Genomic DNA, 16928 nt, shown 5'->3' on the forward strand with positions numbered 1-16928 from the left:
AAGTCAGTGAAACAAGCTGTAAACTTAACATAACATATTACTGCCTTATAAGGTTATCATGGCAGCAAACAGTTCCCTATGTATTTTGTATTTACACATCCATCAGACACACAGTAACATTCATTTGAAGTCATGTGCCTGGTATAATATTTACTTGACTTTTAACTCTGTTTTGGTCTCCACCAACTCCTTAGAAAACAGCTGCCTCTTTAGCTGTTAAGTGCTCCACTGAGTTCACCAGCTAGTTGCAAACTGTCATTGCTCTGAAAACAGCTGCCTGCTTTTGCTTGGAAAGAGGTAGATGAGAACTGTGAGACTGAACAAAACAGTAAAGTTGCATGCTGTAAAACCAAAACAATCAGCTGAAAGATGCTAAAACGCTACAGCTGAGGGGAACGGCAGAGTTGGGTCATAATTCCCTGTGGGGTTTGTCACTATGAGCAACAGCTTTGACATTATACTCAATAGATCCATTCGTAAATGTAAAAATATTGTGCAGCTTTAAGAAACGAAAACAAAACTTTATTCTTAATTTGTGACATTCAATTGACAGCACAATGTAGTGAAATTCAACTACTGCATTTAACCCATTAGGAGCAGTGGACAGCTATACATACAACATCCGGGGAGCAACTTGTGGTTCAGTGTCTTGCTCAGTGACACTTTGACATGTGGCCGGAGGAGCCTGGGATCGAGCCGCCAATCTTGTGGTTAAGGGGCGACCACTTTAAGGCTCTGACACACCAACCTGATGGCTGACCGTCGGCAGAAAAGGCAGTCGGACTGATCATTTGGCTCCTGTCGGTCCAAAAAGTGCCTTGGAACACAATGAAGCGACGCCAACTTGAGCGTACGTTCTGCGCGTGCGCAAGACATAATACATCTCCATAACAGCAGGCAGCCCTAATCTGTATTGTCGCCCAACAAATTAAAACCGGAAATGACGAACGCGTCACGTGGGTCTGGCTTCTCCCGAATTTCAAAGCCAGACCATAATGGCGGCTCGTTCAGAATACAATCTCGTATTTTACGAAAATAGTTCACCGAAACGTGTTTCTGAAAACATTTTAAGCGAGAAATATGCCATACAGTTGCTGAATCTGTCAGTTTTTTTGATCGACAAAGGTCAGTTTGAAAGATTTTCATCAGCCAATTTGACATGTTGAATCGGAAGGCGGTCAGTCGGACTCAATTAACAATCTGATTGGTGGAGCGCTAACCCGGAAATGACGAGCGGGATGAGCGTGACTAACGCCTCTCAAAATCTGACGAAAATCTTTTAAACTGACCTTTGTCGATCTGAAATGAAGACCAATTCAGCAACTGCATGGCCTATTTCTCGCTTAAAATGTTTTCAGAAACATGTTTCGGTGAACTTTCTTCGTAAAATATGAGATTGTATTCTGAACAAGCCGCCATTATGCTCAGTTGTAAAATCCGACGCGTTTGTCCAATCAGCTGCCGGTTTTCAATTTTTGGGCGACAATAAAGATTAGCCCTGCCTGCTGTTATGGAGACGTATTATGTCTCGCACACGCGCAGAACGTATGCTCAAGTCGGCGTTGCTTCGATGTGTTCCGAGGCACTTTTTTGACCAACTCGGGGAGGCAGTCAGTCCGACTGCCTTTTCTGCCAAAGGTCGGCCGTCGGGTTGGTGTGTCAGAGCCTTAACTCATGTCAGTGATAAAGTACTCCTAAAGGCCCTGACACACCAAGCTGACCGTCGGCCCAACTAGGACCGACTAGTTTGTGCGGTGTGTCCCGCACTGTCGCCAAGTGTCGGCCTTTTTTTCTGCGGTCTTCGGCCGTCGGAAAACGAGAGTGAGGAAAACAAACGACTGTGAGAGCCACACACAAGGCTTCTTTCATTTTTCATCTCATCTGAGCAATACACTAAGAGAGCTGTCAAAACTGGTCAAAAATTACGTTGGAATGTTTCTTCTACAAAACACACAGGTTTGAACGATTAGAATAACTATTTTTGCACATTATGTCCATAAGATGGCAAACGTACAACAAGATATACATATGCTCACATAGATGAGATAAATGATGGCATATACATCCACGACGTCATTATCCATCAGTGCAACTTTGTAGACCCCGATGACCCCACAGTCCACCGTTCTCTTACTACATCCATGCGGCCAACGCGAGGCCACGTCACAGTCGGCCTTCGTCGCCACTAGTCCCCGGCTTGGTGTGTTAGGGCCTTAAAACCTTTAACATTCTGAGTTCTGCTGCTTCCTCCTGCCTGGCAAGTCTGAGGGAAGTCAGTGGCATCATACATCTAACTTTGAACTTAACTATAAGCTCAGTCTTGTTTTGTTTCATGATGTGATGTTTCAAATATCTAACAGTGCTGTTATGAAATAGATCATTTTGGCTAGAGGTAGGCTCCTGCATAGCTATGACTAGCCTACATACCCTGCACACTGTTGATGACCCATCTAATGGATATCAAATTTACAATCAACACTGCAATGGATCTGCATAGAGGCTATATGCGATTCCCACCTGCTTCTGCTTTGTGCATCTGCAAGATCTGTGGGTTGCAGCTGATGAGATCCGGATGTAAAGACACTGTCTGTCCGACTGGGGGCGACGTTGGACAGCCACTTTCTGCATGCATCCCACCGCGCAGCCCCCCGACCACCACCCACCTCACCCTCACTTCACTTGTGGGGATCAGCAATTCAGATCGCATGCAAATCCAGGAGCGTCACTGTGTGCGTGTGTGTGTGTGTGTGTGTGTGTGAGAGAGAGGAAAAGAGAGAGGGAGAGAGAAGTGCAGTTGCATTCCTTGAGAGAGATCCCTGCCCCTTCCTCCTCCTTCCTCCTTCCTCTCTTCCCTCTTGGTCTCAGCCGGCGGCGGCAGAGAGGGATTTTCAACCCGGGCTGTAGATGCGGGGAACAGGGCTGCAGAGTGAAAGTGACACTGGTAGTCCGTAGAGAAGTTGTGAAAAGGAGCACGTTTTAAACGCATTCGAAAGACTTTGGAGTTTGTACTCGGGCGCTCCGGGCGGTTAAATTTAATTTTAAGAAAGTTTACTTTTTGGGTGGTCATGGGTTGCCAGCGGACACTCGCGGCCGGCCGGACAGCGCTGCTTCTGGCGGGGCTGCTCGTGGCTCTGTGGCACCGCTGCGCCGCAAGTTGCCCAGAGAGAGACTTGGAGGACAGGGAAGAGGAGGCCAACATAGTTTTGACCGGCACCGTGGACGAAATAATTAACATGGACCCGGTGCATAATACCTATTCTTGCAAGGTAAGTCATTTTATGTGGTTTCTGTAACGATCAAGTGAAGTATCCGCAGGAGTGCATCGCTTCAAGAGAAAGACACCTGCTCCATGCACGAAAACTACTAATAGGGTTTAAGTGGACTATTAGAAGTCACATTATCCCTTAAATAGGCCCTAACGTTACCTTTACTCTCGTGTAGCTGATGGAAGCCATTACCACCGAGTTTCTAGTCACACTCTCAAAGGCATCAACAGCTTGCCTGAAAAACATTTTACAAACTCATTCATCCAGAAGCCTTTGGCAGAGGTTACATGGACTCTGACAGTCAATCCAATTTGCCTTCCGAAATAGATAGATTTTTTTTTATTTCCACTTACCAATTATATAGCTACAAGGGAGGCCTAACCAACCTTGTAATCATCCCTAACATGCTGCAGTAAGAGAGTGGCCCCCGGCTGTAGCTCTCACTTGATTTCTAGTCATAAATGTTGAAAACATGCAACTTAATTTGCCAGTGGCTGCAAAGGTGATATTCTGAATCATGATTGATTCTGTGGTGTTGCTGACAAGTGCAATCCCTAACTAGAGATTTGTGACTTGTGGCTATAACAGTGATGCCCCTTGTGATAAAAAGTCCAAAACATGTAATAAGATAACTGAAATACCACAGAAACACTTAAAGCACCCAGTACAGTAGTTTGTGATTGTAGGAGAAAATAACATATTTTCGATCTCAGAAGAGAGCACTGACAAGTGCTGCAAGGTGTGCCCAAAGCAATACAGATACATAGTCATTAGTCACTCATGTGAAACCTGTGTGTGATAGACCTGAAACTGTACATTTTCCCATTCTCTCATTGACACAGGAACATTATGTCTCTGACTAATGGACCACATAATAGCGCATGATGAAAAAAAGACAAAACATCCACTGTTCCACAAATAAGCACATTTTCAGTCAGGATGCAGCCTTCCTCTGTCCTCATTCCATAGCCATTATCATGAAACTAACTTTTGCATCATCATGGATCTGTGGTAGACCACTCTATAATCTGTCAAAATAAACAACTGGTTGTTTGGTCAGCTCTCTCGCTGCTCTTTGCCTCAGCAGCAATATGCTTCCTGTCTCCCGTTGAATCAGCGGAGTAGATTAGAGGCACACAGCTCTCCCTCTGGAAACAGAAACCACCACCAAGCCTTGAAATAAGACAAGGTGGCTAACATGTAGCGGAAGGGGCGAGCTTTCTCATGACTTTGCATAAAGAAAACTTTGCTGCACTTCCTGTGATGCACTATGATCTATGAGTGCATGCAGTATTTTAGAACTACGTTTTCAAGTGGCTGGACATAAGCTGCATCTGGAACTTTTGTATGTTGTATATTTATTCTAGTGGTAATAATCTCTTAAGAATCACTGTTGTAAGACAACATGGGGGATATTTTGGTTGCACAGGTGTAAATAACATTCTCTAATAAAGATTTGAACAGTAAAGTCGGAAAAACAACTTTCATCACAAAAACATGCATGCATTGATTCAGATGGTCCAGAGGTTGACAGGGGCCCCAAGTCTTTAACAGCACCCTTGTGAATACTTAAAATAAAAATGGGGTATATGTTTTGGGTTTTGACAAAATGATAAAGAGTGTGCTGTCTTTCTGTTATTGCCTAAAGGTCAGGGTGTGGCGCTACTTAAAAGGGAAGACCAACGTCAACCGCGAAATTCTCCTGGACGGTGGCAACAAGTTGATGATCGGCGGCTTTGGCAACCCCGGGATCTGCGACAACCAGGTAGCCACGGGCGACACACGCATATTCTTTCTCAACCCTGCCCCGGAGGCCATGGGTCCAGAACACAAGAACGAACTTATGCTCAACTCAAGTCTGATGAGGATTACCCTGCGCAACCTGGAGGACGTGGAGCACTGCGTGGAAGGTAAGCAGCCAGGTTTTTTTGAATGGAATAAGACCTATATCTTTTATGGGATGGAATACACACCACATTTCATTGGGGGTCTAAAAAAGTAATTCTAAATATGATAAACATGCATAGGAGTTAATTTTTAAGCCTTTCAAGGCTTATCATTGCTAGTTGATAAGTCAAATTGCTGTGACTTCTATTTTGTCTTACCTGTGAGAAATTCAGTATAGGATTCATGCTGTAGTTTCTTACAGTAATTGTAAATCACTTAAAGCAGCAAGGATTTTATACACCGGTGGCTGCTGAAATTACATAGCCTCAGGCTCACAATGTCAAAGTTTTCCCAGAACTGAAACAAGTACACCTGAGTCATTTTTAGGAGCTTTGTTGCCATGGTGAAGCTCCAACATTTTCCAGCATAGCCTTAAGGTGGGTGTGTCTAAATAACACATTAAGGACACAGGTTGAGCAGTTAAGAGATGATTCCCGACCTTTGCACCCTGTAGCTGTGCCAATTTATTAAGTCAGGGGTCAAACTGAAACGCTTACATACACATGCTACTGAAACGCTTACATACACATGCTACATGACGTGGGAGCTTTACGGGGCAACGCAGGTTCAAACCATTTTAACTTACAGAGAGACAAAGACTGCAACAGCAGAAGCAGGCGATGAATGGACGGATCAAACTTGCCCATACACGCTTTAAAAAATAGCTTTCAAGGAGCTTTTAAATTCGGGATGAGTGATGTGTTGTTGTTTATTCTATTGATTTGTGTACCAGAACTTTAGCATTTAAAAGAGAGAATTAAATACTTGTATTCCTCTTTTATGAGTCATTTTTTGGTTGAGAAGTAATTTGTCAGAACCATACAGCCATGACTAATACATCTCAGCATTTACAGTGACTGTGAGACTGTAGCAGCCTCTGCCCCCATTGCCAGTGATCAGTAAGCTTGCTGCTGTTTAACTTTTACTGATGCTTGACAATGTTGGCAGCTGTTCAAAGTTTGAATCAAACACTTAGACCGGCCGGTAGCACCAGGGCGAAATGAATCAGAGCACGAATCACCTTACTGAAGGCTTTCTGGGGCAATCAGTGTTTCAGAGTTGTAGGGTCTATATCCTGGGTACTTTCAGCTAAACATTTCTGGGTGGCAGGATGTTCCAATGGATGGAGCTTGTTTGCAGTGTTAAGTTGCATTTGGCACACACATAAAACTTCTTCTGTTTGTCTGTCCAGGCACGAAACACTGCACTGCTAACCTTTTTATTCACCCCTCTTTTCTTCTTTTTGGACTCCTGTTGTGGAAAGGGGAGTTTCTTGGCTCTGACAAACTTTCTAGAATGTGCGCTTTTTGTTTCGGGGCTTTGTACTTGAAGAGGGTTTACTTCACATAACCTGATTTTCTCATATCACCTTACAGTCAAAGGAATAGCGGTAAGGAAATACTTGAAGAAGTCATCAGGCAAAAGTTGGACAGAAATCATGTTTTAAGACCTTTGAGAGAACTGAACATTTTTCTAGGGAAGCTCTGGAACTTCTTATGCATTGATTGTACAATAAGTAGGGCTGGGCATCGATACAAATACTGTGATTTCAGTACCGGTTCCTGAACGATACTGAATTTAATATCATACCAATTTTATAAAATCCATTTTAGCAAAAAGAAATTACAACATTACACATTAGGGCACAAATCTTTTTATTTATTTTTCAACTTCTATTTTGTGAGCCCCGTCTCTGTGCGCAACATAGTTTTTCCTGCGTGTCTCTATGACGTGTAACGTTAGACAGCCAATCACCAGCAATATTAGATCTTGGTAGTGGTAGAAGCATGCTGCATGCTTATTGGCTCACTGACGCTGATGACATTTGCTCCTTAGGTACTGAAATTTGGTATTGAATGACGAGGCATTTTTTGATACTCGATACTAAGGAGGTAATTCGGTCGGTGGCTAAAAAGTATTGAATTCGGTACCCAGCCCTACCAATAAGTAATATCCTGGGACAGTTGTCAGGTTCAGCCCCATCATGAAATCTATATTTGTTTTTTGGGGAGTAAAATTGTCGTTGATAATTAACTTGCATGCCTCCATCCGGTAGAGAATGAGCTTTAAAAGCTTGTTCCAGTGCAGAGTTTTAATTAAGAGAGTCAAGTTAGATCCCATCCGTTCTGTGCAACCGCTACCCCCGGAGACTGTGGGATGTCAGTGCAGCGGGACAAGACTCTACCTGCCGCAGTACTCATTGTACCCTCCTCTGCTTTCTCCTCATTCTTGACATTTTCGATAGCTAGGATAGACTCAGGAATGCCTGGCAGAGAGCTAGGCGGGGAGGCGCATTGTCTGAGGTGGAAGAAAAAGACTTTGTGTGAACTCCTTGCCACCAAGAGTTTTGAGAGAGACACGAAGGAAAATAAGATGATTGATGTAAAACGAGGGAAAAACAAAGGAATCTTTTGTACATGTGAGGAGGTGGAACGTGAGGGATGTTGTGTTTGCTGTGGCATATTTGTCAGAGTTTGGATCCGTGCCACGTGAAGATAGATGCCTTCAGGCATTATGTTTCACACTTTTTCTACTCCTGTGCTCTTCGCACTGGGCGGTGGCACTTCAGGGCCACTCAGTCCATGTGTGCGATCACTTGGCTACAGGCTTTCATCTGCCACAAAGCGGCCCTCCCCAGAGGAGTGTTTACAAGATCTCAGTAAACACTTGCAGTGCAGACCAGCTCTTAGAATGCTGTACACCATATTTACTGTGCAAAAGAATGCCCCTTTTTTATTTCCTGATACCATATCTTTACTTACTGACGCATAACCACAGGGTTGGAATAAGAATGTGAAATAGCAAAAATTGTAACTTGGTGTACCATCTGCATTGCTGGATTTGTACCTTGTCAGGGCAGATAAGCAGAGGGCCTTTGGCACAGAATCTCTTTCTGTTTGGTCCTCCAGCTACCATTCAGGGAAATGTTACTGTAGTCAGTTGTGCTGTGCAGAGAGTTGACAGATAATGTGTCCGAATCAAACACAGACATTTGTGTCTTTGTGAAGTCATGGTTTTGTAAAAGTGGATGAAGGGGGACATTCAAGGCCCTTTGTAAAAAGGGAACAAGTTGAAAAGTGTTGTGTTTTGTTATGATTTCCATTTTCCCAATGCTGTGTTAATAGCAACAAAGAGACAAGGAGGAGGTGTTGGGGGAGGGGGGGGGGTGGAAGAGAGGAAGCCCTCTTGATGGAGAAGTGTTGAACATACAGGGAGATCTTATCCGTCTTGTTCTGTTTATCAGCTGCTTTTGTTTCAGCCCTTGATGACTTGATGCCAGAGTCTTTTCCTCAAGGCGCAGACGAAGAACAGCAACAAAGGGCTGTTTCTTCCTTCTGTCTTCATATCTTCCTCTCCTTCCCTTTTTATCTCTCTTTATAGAAGTGGAGAGATGAGCCAGCCCGAAGTCAGTGCATAGTCATGCAACAGCTGCATCAAAGATCTTTTCTTTGCCCCTTTGTGCTGCATCTATTTAAATATGCAATACTGACTGCAGCTAGTGTGCTCCACTGGTTGGACAATCAAAAGTCCTTGTGGGATGTTAATGAGCAGCATTTTACTGCTCAACATACCACTGACTCTTTATGATCTGTGTGTACAGCAGTCCAGAGGTTCACTGGTAATGGGGCTAGCCAGGCTTGCTGAGAACATGATGGGGGTCCCAATTTGCCAGCAGGTGGTCTTGCTTAATGATGGGCGAGCAGACAGTCCTGTGGAATGCTCCTTGGGGTGGGTGGGATGTGGGATGACTGTTTGAGCCCCCCCCCCCCCTTCTCCAGCTCTCCTTCAGCGAAAACTTTTAGCTTATTTCCCCACTATTTGTGCAAGGAGGAGGACCGGAATTGGCAGGAATTCCTAACATGCACAAGCTCCTACCTGGCTGCCTCCTCCCTTCTCACCTTCTTGATATGTGAGGAGATAATGATAGAATGATAAGGGCAAAATGGAGAGGAGTGAACACCTCAGCCATGCTGTCTACTTTTTCATAACTTAAATGCCAATCATCCACAGGGCAGTTGACTCCTGTGTTTCACGAACAATTAAAGACTTACTGCAAAATGCAGGGGTCACTTCACAGTTGAAGTTAATCAGTGACTCAAAGCCCTGGAAGACACTCATGCGATGTTGAAAGTATGTTGATAAGCCAACCCAGGTTTACTCCCAGGATTTTTTTTTTCAGAGGTGGCTCTCTAAACTGAGCTGAGATCTCATGCTACTATATCTAAAAAGTAGCCTCTCTTATTAAACATAGGGCTGCAACTAATGATTGTTTTCGTTGTCAATTAATCTGTCAATTAATTTCTCGATTAATCGATTAGTTGTTTGGTCTATAAAATACAAAAAATGCTGAAAAATGTTGATCAGTTTTTTCCAAAGCCCACAATGACATCTTAAAATGTCTTGTTTTGTCCACAACTCAAAGATATTCAGCTAACTGTCATAGAGGAGTGATGAAACTAGAAAAGTTTCCCATTTAAGAAGCTGTAATCAGAAATGTCTTACTTTTTTTTCATTAAAAAATTATTCAAACCGATTAATCGGTTATTAAAATAATTGGAGATTAGTTTAATAGTTGACAACTAATCGATTAATCGTTGCAGCTCTAAAACATATGGCTCTATATGGCTTCTTCTATCTGATGTAGCATCTCTGCTTGTTTTCCCACAAGGTTTATTTCATAAGTGTAATAATTTCCACCGAGTTTAGCGGGGGCAGTCTTTATTTCAGGCAAGGTGGTCTGCCTCTGCTATGAAACACTCTGGGAAATCTTGCAGCAAGTTGGTTGCCCTATAATTTAAATATCAGGCTCCACTACCACCTGCTCATGTTTTAATCTTACCAAGACATTCTAGAGACAGATTAGAACATCACTAGTGCACAGTGAAACAGGACAACCTACTATATATTTGACTTTTCTGAGGTATAAAAACATATGGCTAATGAGTAATTCCAAAGGGCAGATGAAGTTTATTTTATTGTGGCTCTGGAAAGTGTGTGAGAACTCTACGCAGACAGCTGACTGAACTAAAGCACTGGGGTCTTTATCCAGTCCATGTCTACACAAGCAGCCTTTTGTCTACAGCAAGGAGAAGTCAAGAAGACTGGCTTTAAGGATTGGATTTTTCTCAGGGTCCTTGACTGGATTAGGCTATAGTCTAAGAGTGAGAGTTCATTTGCTTGGTGTAGAGCTTTTCTACAAAGGTGTACCCTTGGTAAATTGGTGTACCCTTTGTGGCTTATGTTAAAGCATTTATGCAGTGAAGTGAACAGAATTGGACATATAGAAAGGCTTGATGGAAGGCTTTGATGAAATAAGCAACAAAGGCTTGAAGGGAGAAACAAGACCAATGGACCTGTTTGCCAGCTAGCCCAGAGTCTCCAGAGTTATGGCACATTTTAGATTTTAATTAAAAATGCGGGAGCGGAGAGCCTGCTTGGCATAGCGATAAAGGACTCCGAAATGAAAAAGCCATGAAAGATGGAAGAGAGCAAAGGAGGAACGGACCACTTAACCGCAGTCTGTTCACCTTGGCTTATATCCCAGCCCAAACCAGGAGTGTATCACTCTCATGCAGATAAGAATCGGTTGCGATAGTATGCAAAGGTACCTACATGTAGTGACATGCCTGTCACTTCAGTGAGATGTTAACATGCCCACAGTGTACATATAGAAATAATGTGTGACATCTAGCCTGTCCAAATATATTGTCTATCTTGCGATAAGGCAAAGTCTGAAATTATTGTTGGAATGTATTTGTTTATATTTGGTCAATGCAATAAGACATGATTTCATTTATTCCCTTGATTTGTAAAATACCTGTATGATGTCCCTTGTATAGCACAGAACCTGGCTTTTCTCCTTAGCTTACTACCCTAAGGGCAAAAGAAGTTGAAAAGATCTTGATGCTTCCTTTTTGAAAGTTAAGAAAACAGCCATCAAAGTGCCATCGAAGTATTTCTGAAACAGACTTGCACAAGGTCTCCCAACATGGCACATTTTTTCTTGCTGTGGTTGGATCAGAATTCATACTAAAATGCATCATGATTAAGTCATTTAGTAAGTAATTTGATGGTAAAGCTAACCGTCGTTGACAAGCAGTGTTATTTTGATGCTCCCAAAATTGAAAAGACGATGTAAAGTTAGCTGGTGTAAAAGTCCCAGTTAAGTTCTTCTTTAGTTAAGGAACAGGAAAGTTAACCTGGGAGGCTCTGGGCAAGGACTTAGATGTACAGTGACCTGGAAACCTCCCTCTTCTATTCCAGACATTAGAGCTCAGAGCAGCAGTCTGCATGAGATGGGGTTCCCTCCGGGGAACTGGATCCATGACAAAATTCTTGCTCCAAGACCACATTTCTAAAGCAGGGCAGCTGCCGTGGCAAGTGTGGCTACTTACTGTCATCACGCCAAAAACATCAGGTTTAGAGAAAAGGGTTTTGGTGGGATACCAGGGGGATAGCAGAAGCCCTAATGCGATTTGTATTTAGGTCAGCTCAGCTGTCACTACAGAGCGGCTCAGATCAAGAGAAAACAAGGGAAGAAAATGAAAAATGTTTTTTTGTGCCCTGTAAATTCTTTTTGTTGTTGGATACATAAGGGACTTCTTTGATAAACGTTTCCTCTGGAAATAGTTTGACAAACTTCAAAAAAATAATAAATAAAATGATCTTCACTAAGTGTGCTTGGTGAACACTATTCAAACCTTCTGCTTTTAATAAAAAGCAGATAATTGAATATACTCAACAAATGCTAAACGTCAGTCAGCTGTCTTTAGGTGGGTGTATGTCAGCATTTGCTAGCAGTATTTAAGATGCTGTGATTTTCTCCTCAGAATTAATTAAATTGGTTTTGGCCTTTAACAAATAAACATTTGTCTGAGAGTCTCAGACAACAGAAATTTCTGGGTTGAGAGATGAGACTTAGAGACATATTTTATGGAAATTACCCCACAGTTGGATAAAAAACAGGTAAAACTTGGTTCAAAGGTTAATCACATTCTGTCACCTTCTGGTTGTGAGCTGGAGATGCACTGACCCAATGCTGGCAAATTAGACCTATCATGCTCCCTGTTGTCTTGTGGGATGCACCTGTTACATGCCACCATTCCAATGAATGGCAATGAGGCTAATTATATAAAGCTGGTATCCTTGTTTCCAGGCTTCTCTAGCTATATTTGGACTGGCTTATATGTTTAACAATACTTTCAATAAGGACCCTGACAAGTTCTGTTTAATCACCCATATTACACCCATGTGTGCATGTATGCTGCAAAAACATCCTCTGTTCTTTAGGGCTGTCCTCGACTAAAGAAATTCTTAGGCGACTAACACTTATATGATTTTGTCGATTAATCGATTAGTTGATGTAATCGACAGAGCTGTGCTCTTTGAGAGGTGGTTAAGACTAGAAAAGCACAATATAAATGTAGTTAATGAACCATCTGTAAAACTGAGTTTCTCCACAATTAATCCTGCAAAAGCACCACTTTAAATCTTGTGCTTACCAGAAATGTGCTCATAAGTTTCTTGGAAATGAGTAATTAAGCATGAATAAACCATAAAAAAATGACTCATCAACTAAAGAAATCTTAGTCGACTAAGACCAAAACGACCGATTAGTCGACTAATCGACTAAGAGGTGGCAGCCCTACTGTTCTTTTGGGCAAGCTTTACTTAAGATTTGCTCTCGTTCAGTCGCAAAAGCATTAGAGAGGTCGGGCGCTGTTCATCCCGAAGGTGTTCGATGGGGTTGAATGTGGGGCTCTGTGCAGGATTTCGTTTAAGGGTAATTTTAGGGTTAGGGTTTGTGGTGTCTAACTATTGCAGCGATGGTAATGGTAAAACAGGTACAGTACATAAATGTTGCTGAACCCTACTTTGAGTGTAATCCCATGCATTGCCTGATTTAACACTCTACATTACAGTGCTGCACATACAGGAAGTAGGGGAGACTTGACACTTGGGGTTCCCACGTACACAAACAAATCACGGGATGTACAGGCTTTTCCTAAGCTATATCCCCTCAGACTACAGCCTAGTCTCTGTTACTTCCTTTCCTCCCCCTCACCCGTCTCTCTGGGGGTTAGTGAAGGGGGGTTGAATGAATTTAAGATGAACACCCCACTCTCCCTTGTGACTTGTCCTCCACGTTTTCCTTCTGTGTTTGCCATTATCTCTTTATTTTCCATGCCATCTTTAATCACGTTCTCACTTTCTGATGATGACCTGCACATGTGTCTGTCTGTCATCATGTGTGCGTTTGGACGCATCGTGTCCCGCGCTTATGACACGTCTTTATTGGCTATCTGGCATGTTTCTTGCACTTTTGTGGCAGGCAGGGCTGATATATGAAAGCTGACCCATCACATTTTGGTTTTTATGTCTCCACTCTCATGTTTAACACACATTCAATTCTTTTGTTGCCCCACCCGTCTTCCCGCTCCCGGCTGCCCTCTATTCTCACAGTCGTCATCTTCCTACTCTCACAGTGGTTCCACCTGTAATTAGACTGGAATCCCATGCTCTGTAAAGCTGTCATAGTCCCAACAACCAGGTGCAGTTTATGCAGACCTGACACCAGCCTCTCTGATCTAATTCCATGTTCATCTTTCTGTGTCTTTCTCAACTTCCTCAAGAACTAACTAACTTTTTTTTAGAACTGCCAGGTTTTAACTTGGAAGAAGAATGCATGGAATAAAAAAGACGACATCTCTGGTTCTGCTGCATTGATTTTGTTACCTAAGACTAAAACTGAACAATATGACATGTTATAAGAGTATATTGCTAAATCAGTGGAGTACTCTTTTAAATAAGATCTAAGTTGTAATAAACTGGAATTATCCTTTCAAGATGTTCAGAAGATGCACCTATCTAAACTGACTAAAAACGAATGATAGATGTTGCGTGTATTGATCATGGACATTCTGACAAGACACTTGGCATTCATGAGCTGCTTTGGGGATTAAACCAAGAAGAGAAAATTGGAAATGTACTGCCATCTAAGATGTTAGACCTTTCTTTGTTTTCTTGAGTCATGGAATTTGTGACATGTCTTCTGACAAACCCTTAAGATGACAACTCTCCTGGGAGATGAAACCTCTTAGGAATTTTCCTCTCTCCCTTTCTGCTTGCCCTCCAGGCTGACAGATTTATCTGGCTGGAGGGAGGCACTCGGCCTGCCTCTGTTGTTTTAGCCAACAATGGCAAGGACATGATGGCTTTCAGAGACAAACAGAGATATGTGGCAGAGGATGTCTCACTAGCTTGAGCATGTATCTTTATATACACACACACACACACACACACACACACACACACACACACACACACACACACACACACACAGGCTTTACTATCTCCCCATCCGAATGAGACATAAACATAATGCAGAATGTGTCGCTTTATCTGACATAGCCATGGCATTGTGATTGCTTTCAACAATGAAAAAAGTCTCCAAAGTAATAACTGAAATCCCAACCTCACAGAGTTGTAGTAATCAGTGCACACAGATAAGCAATTATGGGTTTGGGGTTTGTGGTAGTAGCTCAACATTACTGCATGAAAGAAATGCAAGAATGGCATTAAAGGGCAACTATTATATAGCATTTTCAGGATAATACCCTCTGTATGAGACGCTCTGTCTGCCCAGTCTGCTCTGATTGGCCTGGAATCTGCGCTCCGCTCCACAGCCTCCGCTGTTATTTCACTAGTTGAAGCTGGAGCTTCTGCAACGGAATATATAAAGGGACTTTGTACTGTGAAAAATCACCAATAAAGGCTTCTAAACCCACAACCAGACATGTCCCAGCAGTAAAGTGACCCGCATTTGGGGAGAAATGACCAGCATTGGCTGCCATGATTACAGCTAGAGTTGCGTGACACTTAGCTGCAGTGCTTAATTTGTAAAGTGGGAGGTCCCGGAGCGCAGAGGGGGGGTGGATCCGGCGACTCAAAACGGGGGTTGGAGGTAACGGAGAAAAAAAAGAATTACACTGCCTACGTAGCTTCTCTGACTAAAAAACCTAAACAACGCTGTGTGTACATCAAGGCAATGTTTATTTTAATTTCAGAACATGCACTGCATGGGTTCGAAATGTAATGTCTCCACATTCTTGATCGGCGGAAATGATTTTTGCTTGTTTGGGATCCGACTGGCCAGCGTATTTGAACAAGTTAAGCAAACTTTGTTGTCTTTTTGACATTTTTCCCTGAGTGAAACGAGGCTAACGGCAATCTCAACCAGCACAAGCGCATGTGTCACTTGAAGTGCCTCCCCTCCCTCCCTCCCTCTCCCCCCTCTGTCTTACCCTGAAAATTCACCTCAAAACGCATCGAAAATGCAAACACAAGATTTTTGTGGAACTTCAATGGGGAATAAAGACTAACAAGACAGATAACAACATTGAACACTACACAAACCGTAATTTATTTTTTTCATTTAGGCGATTCATTTTTCATAGTGACACAGGAGGTGCCGGATCCAATAAAAAAGGTTCCGGATCCAACGTAGGAGGTGCCGGAACATGTTCCGGCGTGTTCCGGCTCAAATTAAGCCCTGCTTAGATGAGAGTAGAAAAAACTGTTGAAACCAGAGCGTTCAGAACAGTTGGAAATCTCAACGTTTTAGCTCATGGAGATTTCTCTAAAATACATTTCCCTCATTATTTGTTTTGGCCACGTTTAACATGAAAATCATTATAACATTGTAGATATGACAGAAAATACGGAAAAGCATAATATATCCACTTTAAAGGTGAGAAAGTTAACAGTGGCAGCCAGTGACAGTAACAAACTGCATATTCTAATACCTGCTATCTGTTTTAATACACTTCAACAGCTCATTGTAAAACTGATAGTATTGGTTTTAAATACAGTATAAGATTATTGCAATCAATGGCCAGAATGTAGTCAAACCCTTAGAAGCAAATGAGTAATGTGAAACATGCGTAACTGCACTAGCAAATGGTATCAGCATGCAGTTTGTTACCAGCTGACACATACTGTACATAGCAATTCAAAGAACTATAATGGAAATACTATAGGCTCTGAATCTGATACACTTTGAGCACATAGATATACATGCATTTAATGTATTTTAGCACTATAAAGGTTTTCTGTGTTGTTGTTTTTGGTGCTGTATATCCTGTAGAACCCATTTTGTTCACAGTTTGAGGGATGGAGTGCAACTACGAGGAGGGAAAATAGCTCTGCAAGAGAGAAGGTGTAACCGGTATTACAGCGGGGAGAAAGGAATGAAAGAGGTGACGTCCAAGATTAAAGAAATTGAATGATGAAGAGTCGGAACCAGCCAGGGAAGAGGGGAGGAAAGAAGGAAAAGTATTAACAGAGGAAATAGAGTAAAAGTAAAGTAGATTATCTGTATCGTCAATTTAACTCTTGCACTGTGCTGGATCCTCCCACACAAAAAAAGGGAAGCAGACTTGTAGCGTGTGCCGTGAGGCAGCTTTCGGCATTTTCCAGCAGAAGCATGGCGCCTCAGAGAGGCTTGGCCTGAGGGAACAAGCTCTATCACAGACTGCGAGCTGTTGCCAGAGGTATGCCCAGATCAGCCTTTCCAAATTCCCCCTTATCGTCACTCTGAAACCCCTTGTACTGAATTATCTAGACACTGTCGCCTTGTTACCAGACAGCACTGTCAGCCATTTTGAAATGCCCCCAATCCCCTTGTGACCACGAGAGCAACAGCATCAAGTACAA

General features: G+C 42.6%; 1 protein-coding gene across 7 annotated transcripts in view; it reads left to right on the plus strand.

Annotated features, from left to right (window-relative positions):
- The first annotated feature begins 2796 nt into the window (after window positions 1-2796).
- The window catches only part of agrn (agrin), a 274348-nt gene continuing 260216 nt past the window's right edge, over window positions 2797-16928 (plus strand). For 6 of the 7 annotated variants that reach the window (XM_036008107.1, XM_036008108.1, XM_031286349.2 and 3 more), the window contains exons 1-2: window positions 2797-3266; window positions 4915-5176. In XM_036008107.1, the coding sequence (XP_035864000.1) occupies window positions 3066-3266; window positions 4915-5176 (463 nt within the window). In that variant the 5' untranslated portion in view covers window positions 2797-3065. The remainder of the gene's footprint in view (window positions 3267-4914; window positions 5177-16928) is intronic. The other variant, XM_031286352.2, reaches the window with a different exon arrangement.

The sequence above is a fragment of the Sander lucioperca genome, chromosome 12 (genome assembly GCF_008315115.2).
Source record: "Sander lucioperca isolate FBNREF2018 chromosome 12, SLUC_FBN_1.2, whole genome shotgun sequence".
Taxonomy (NCBI): Eukaryota; Metazoa; Chordata; class Actinopteri; order Perciformes; family Percidae; genus Sander; species Sander lucioperca.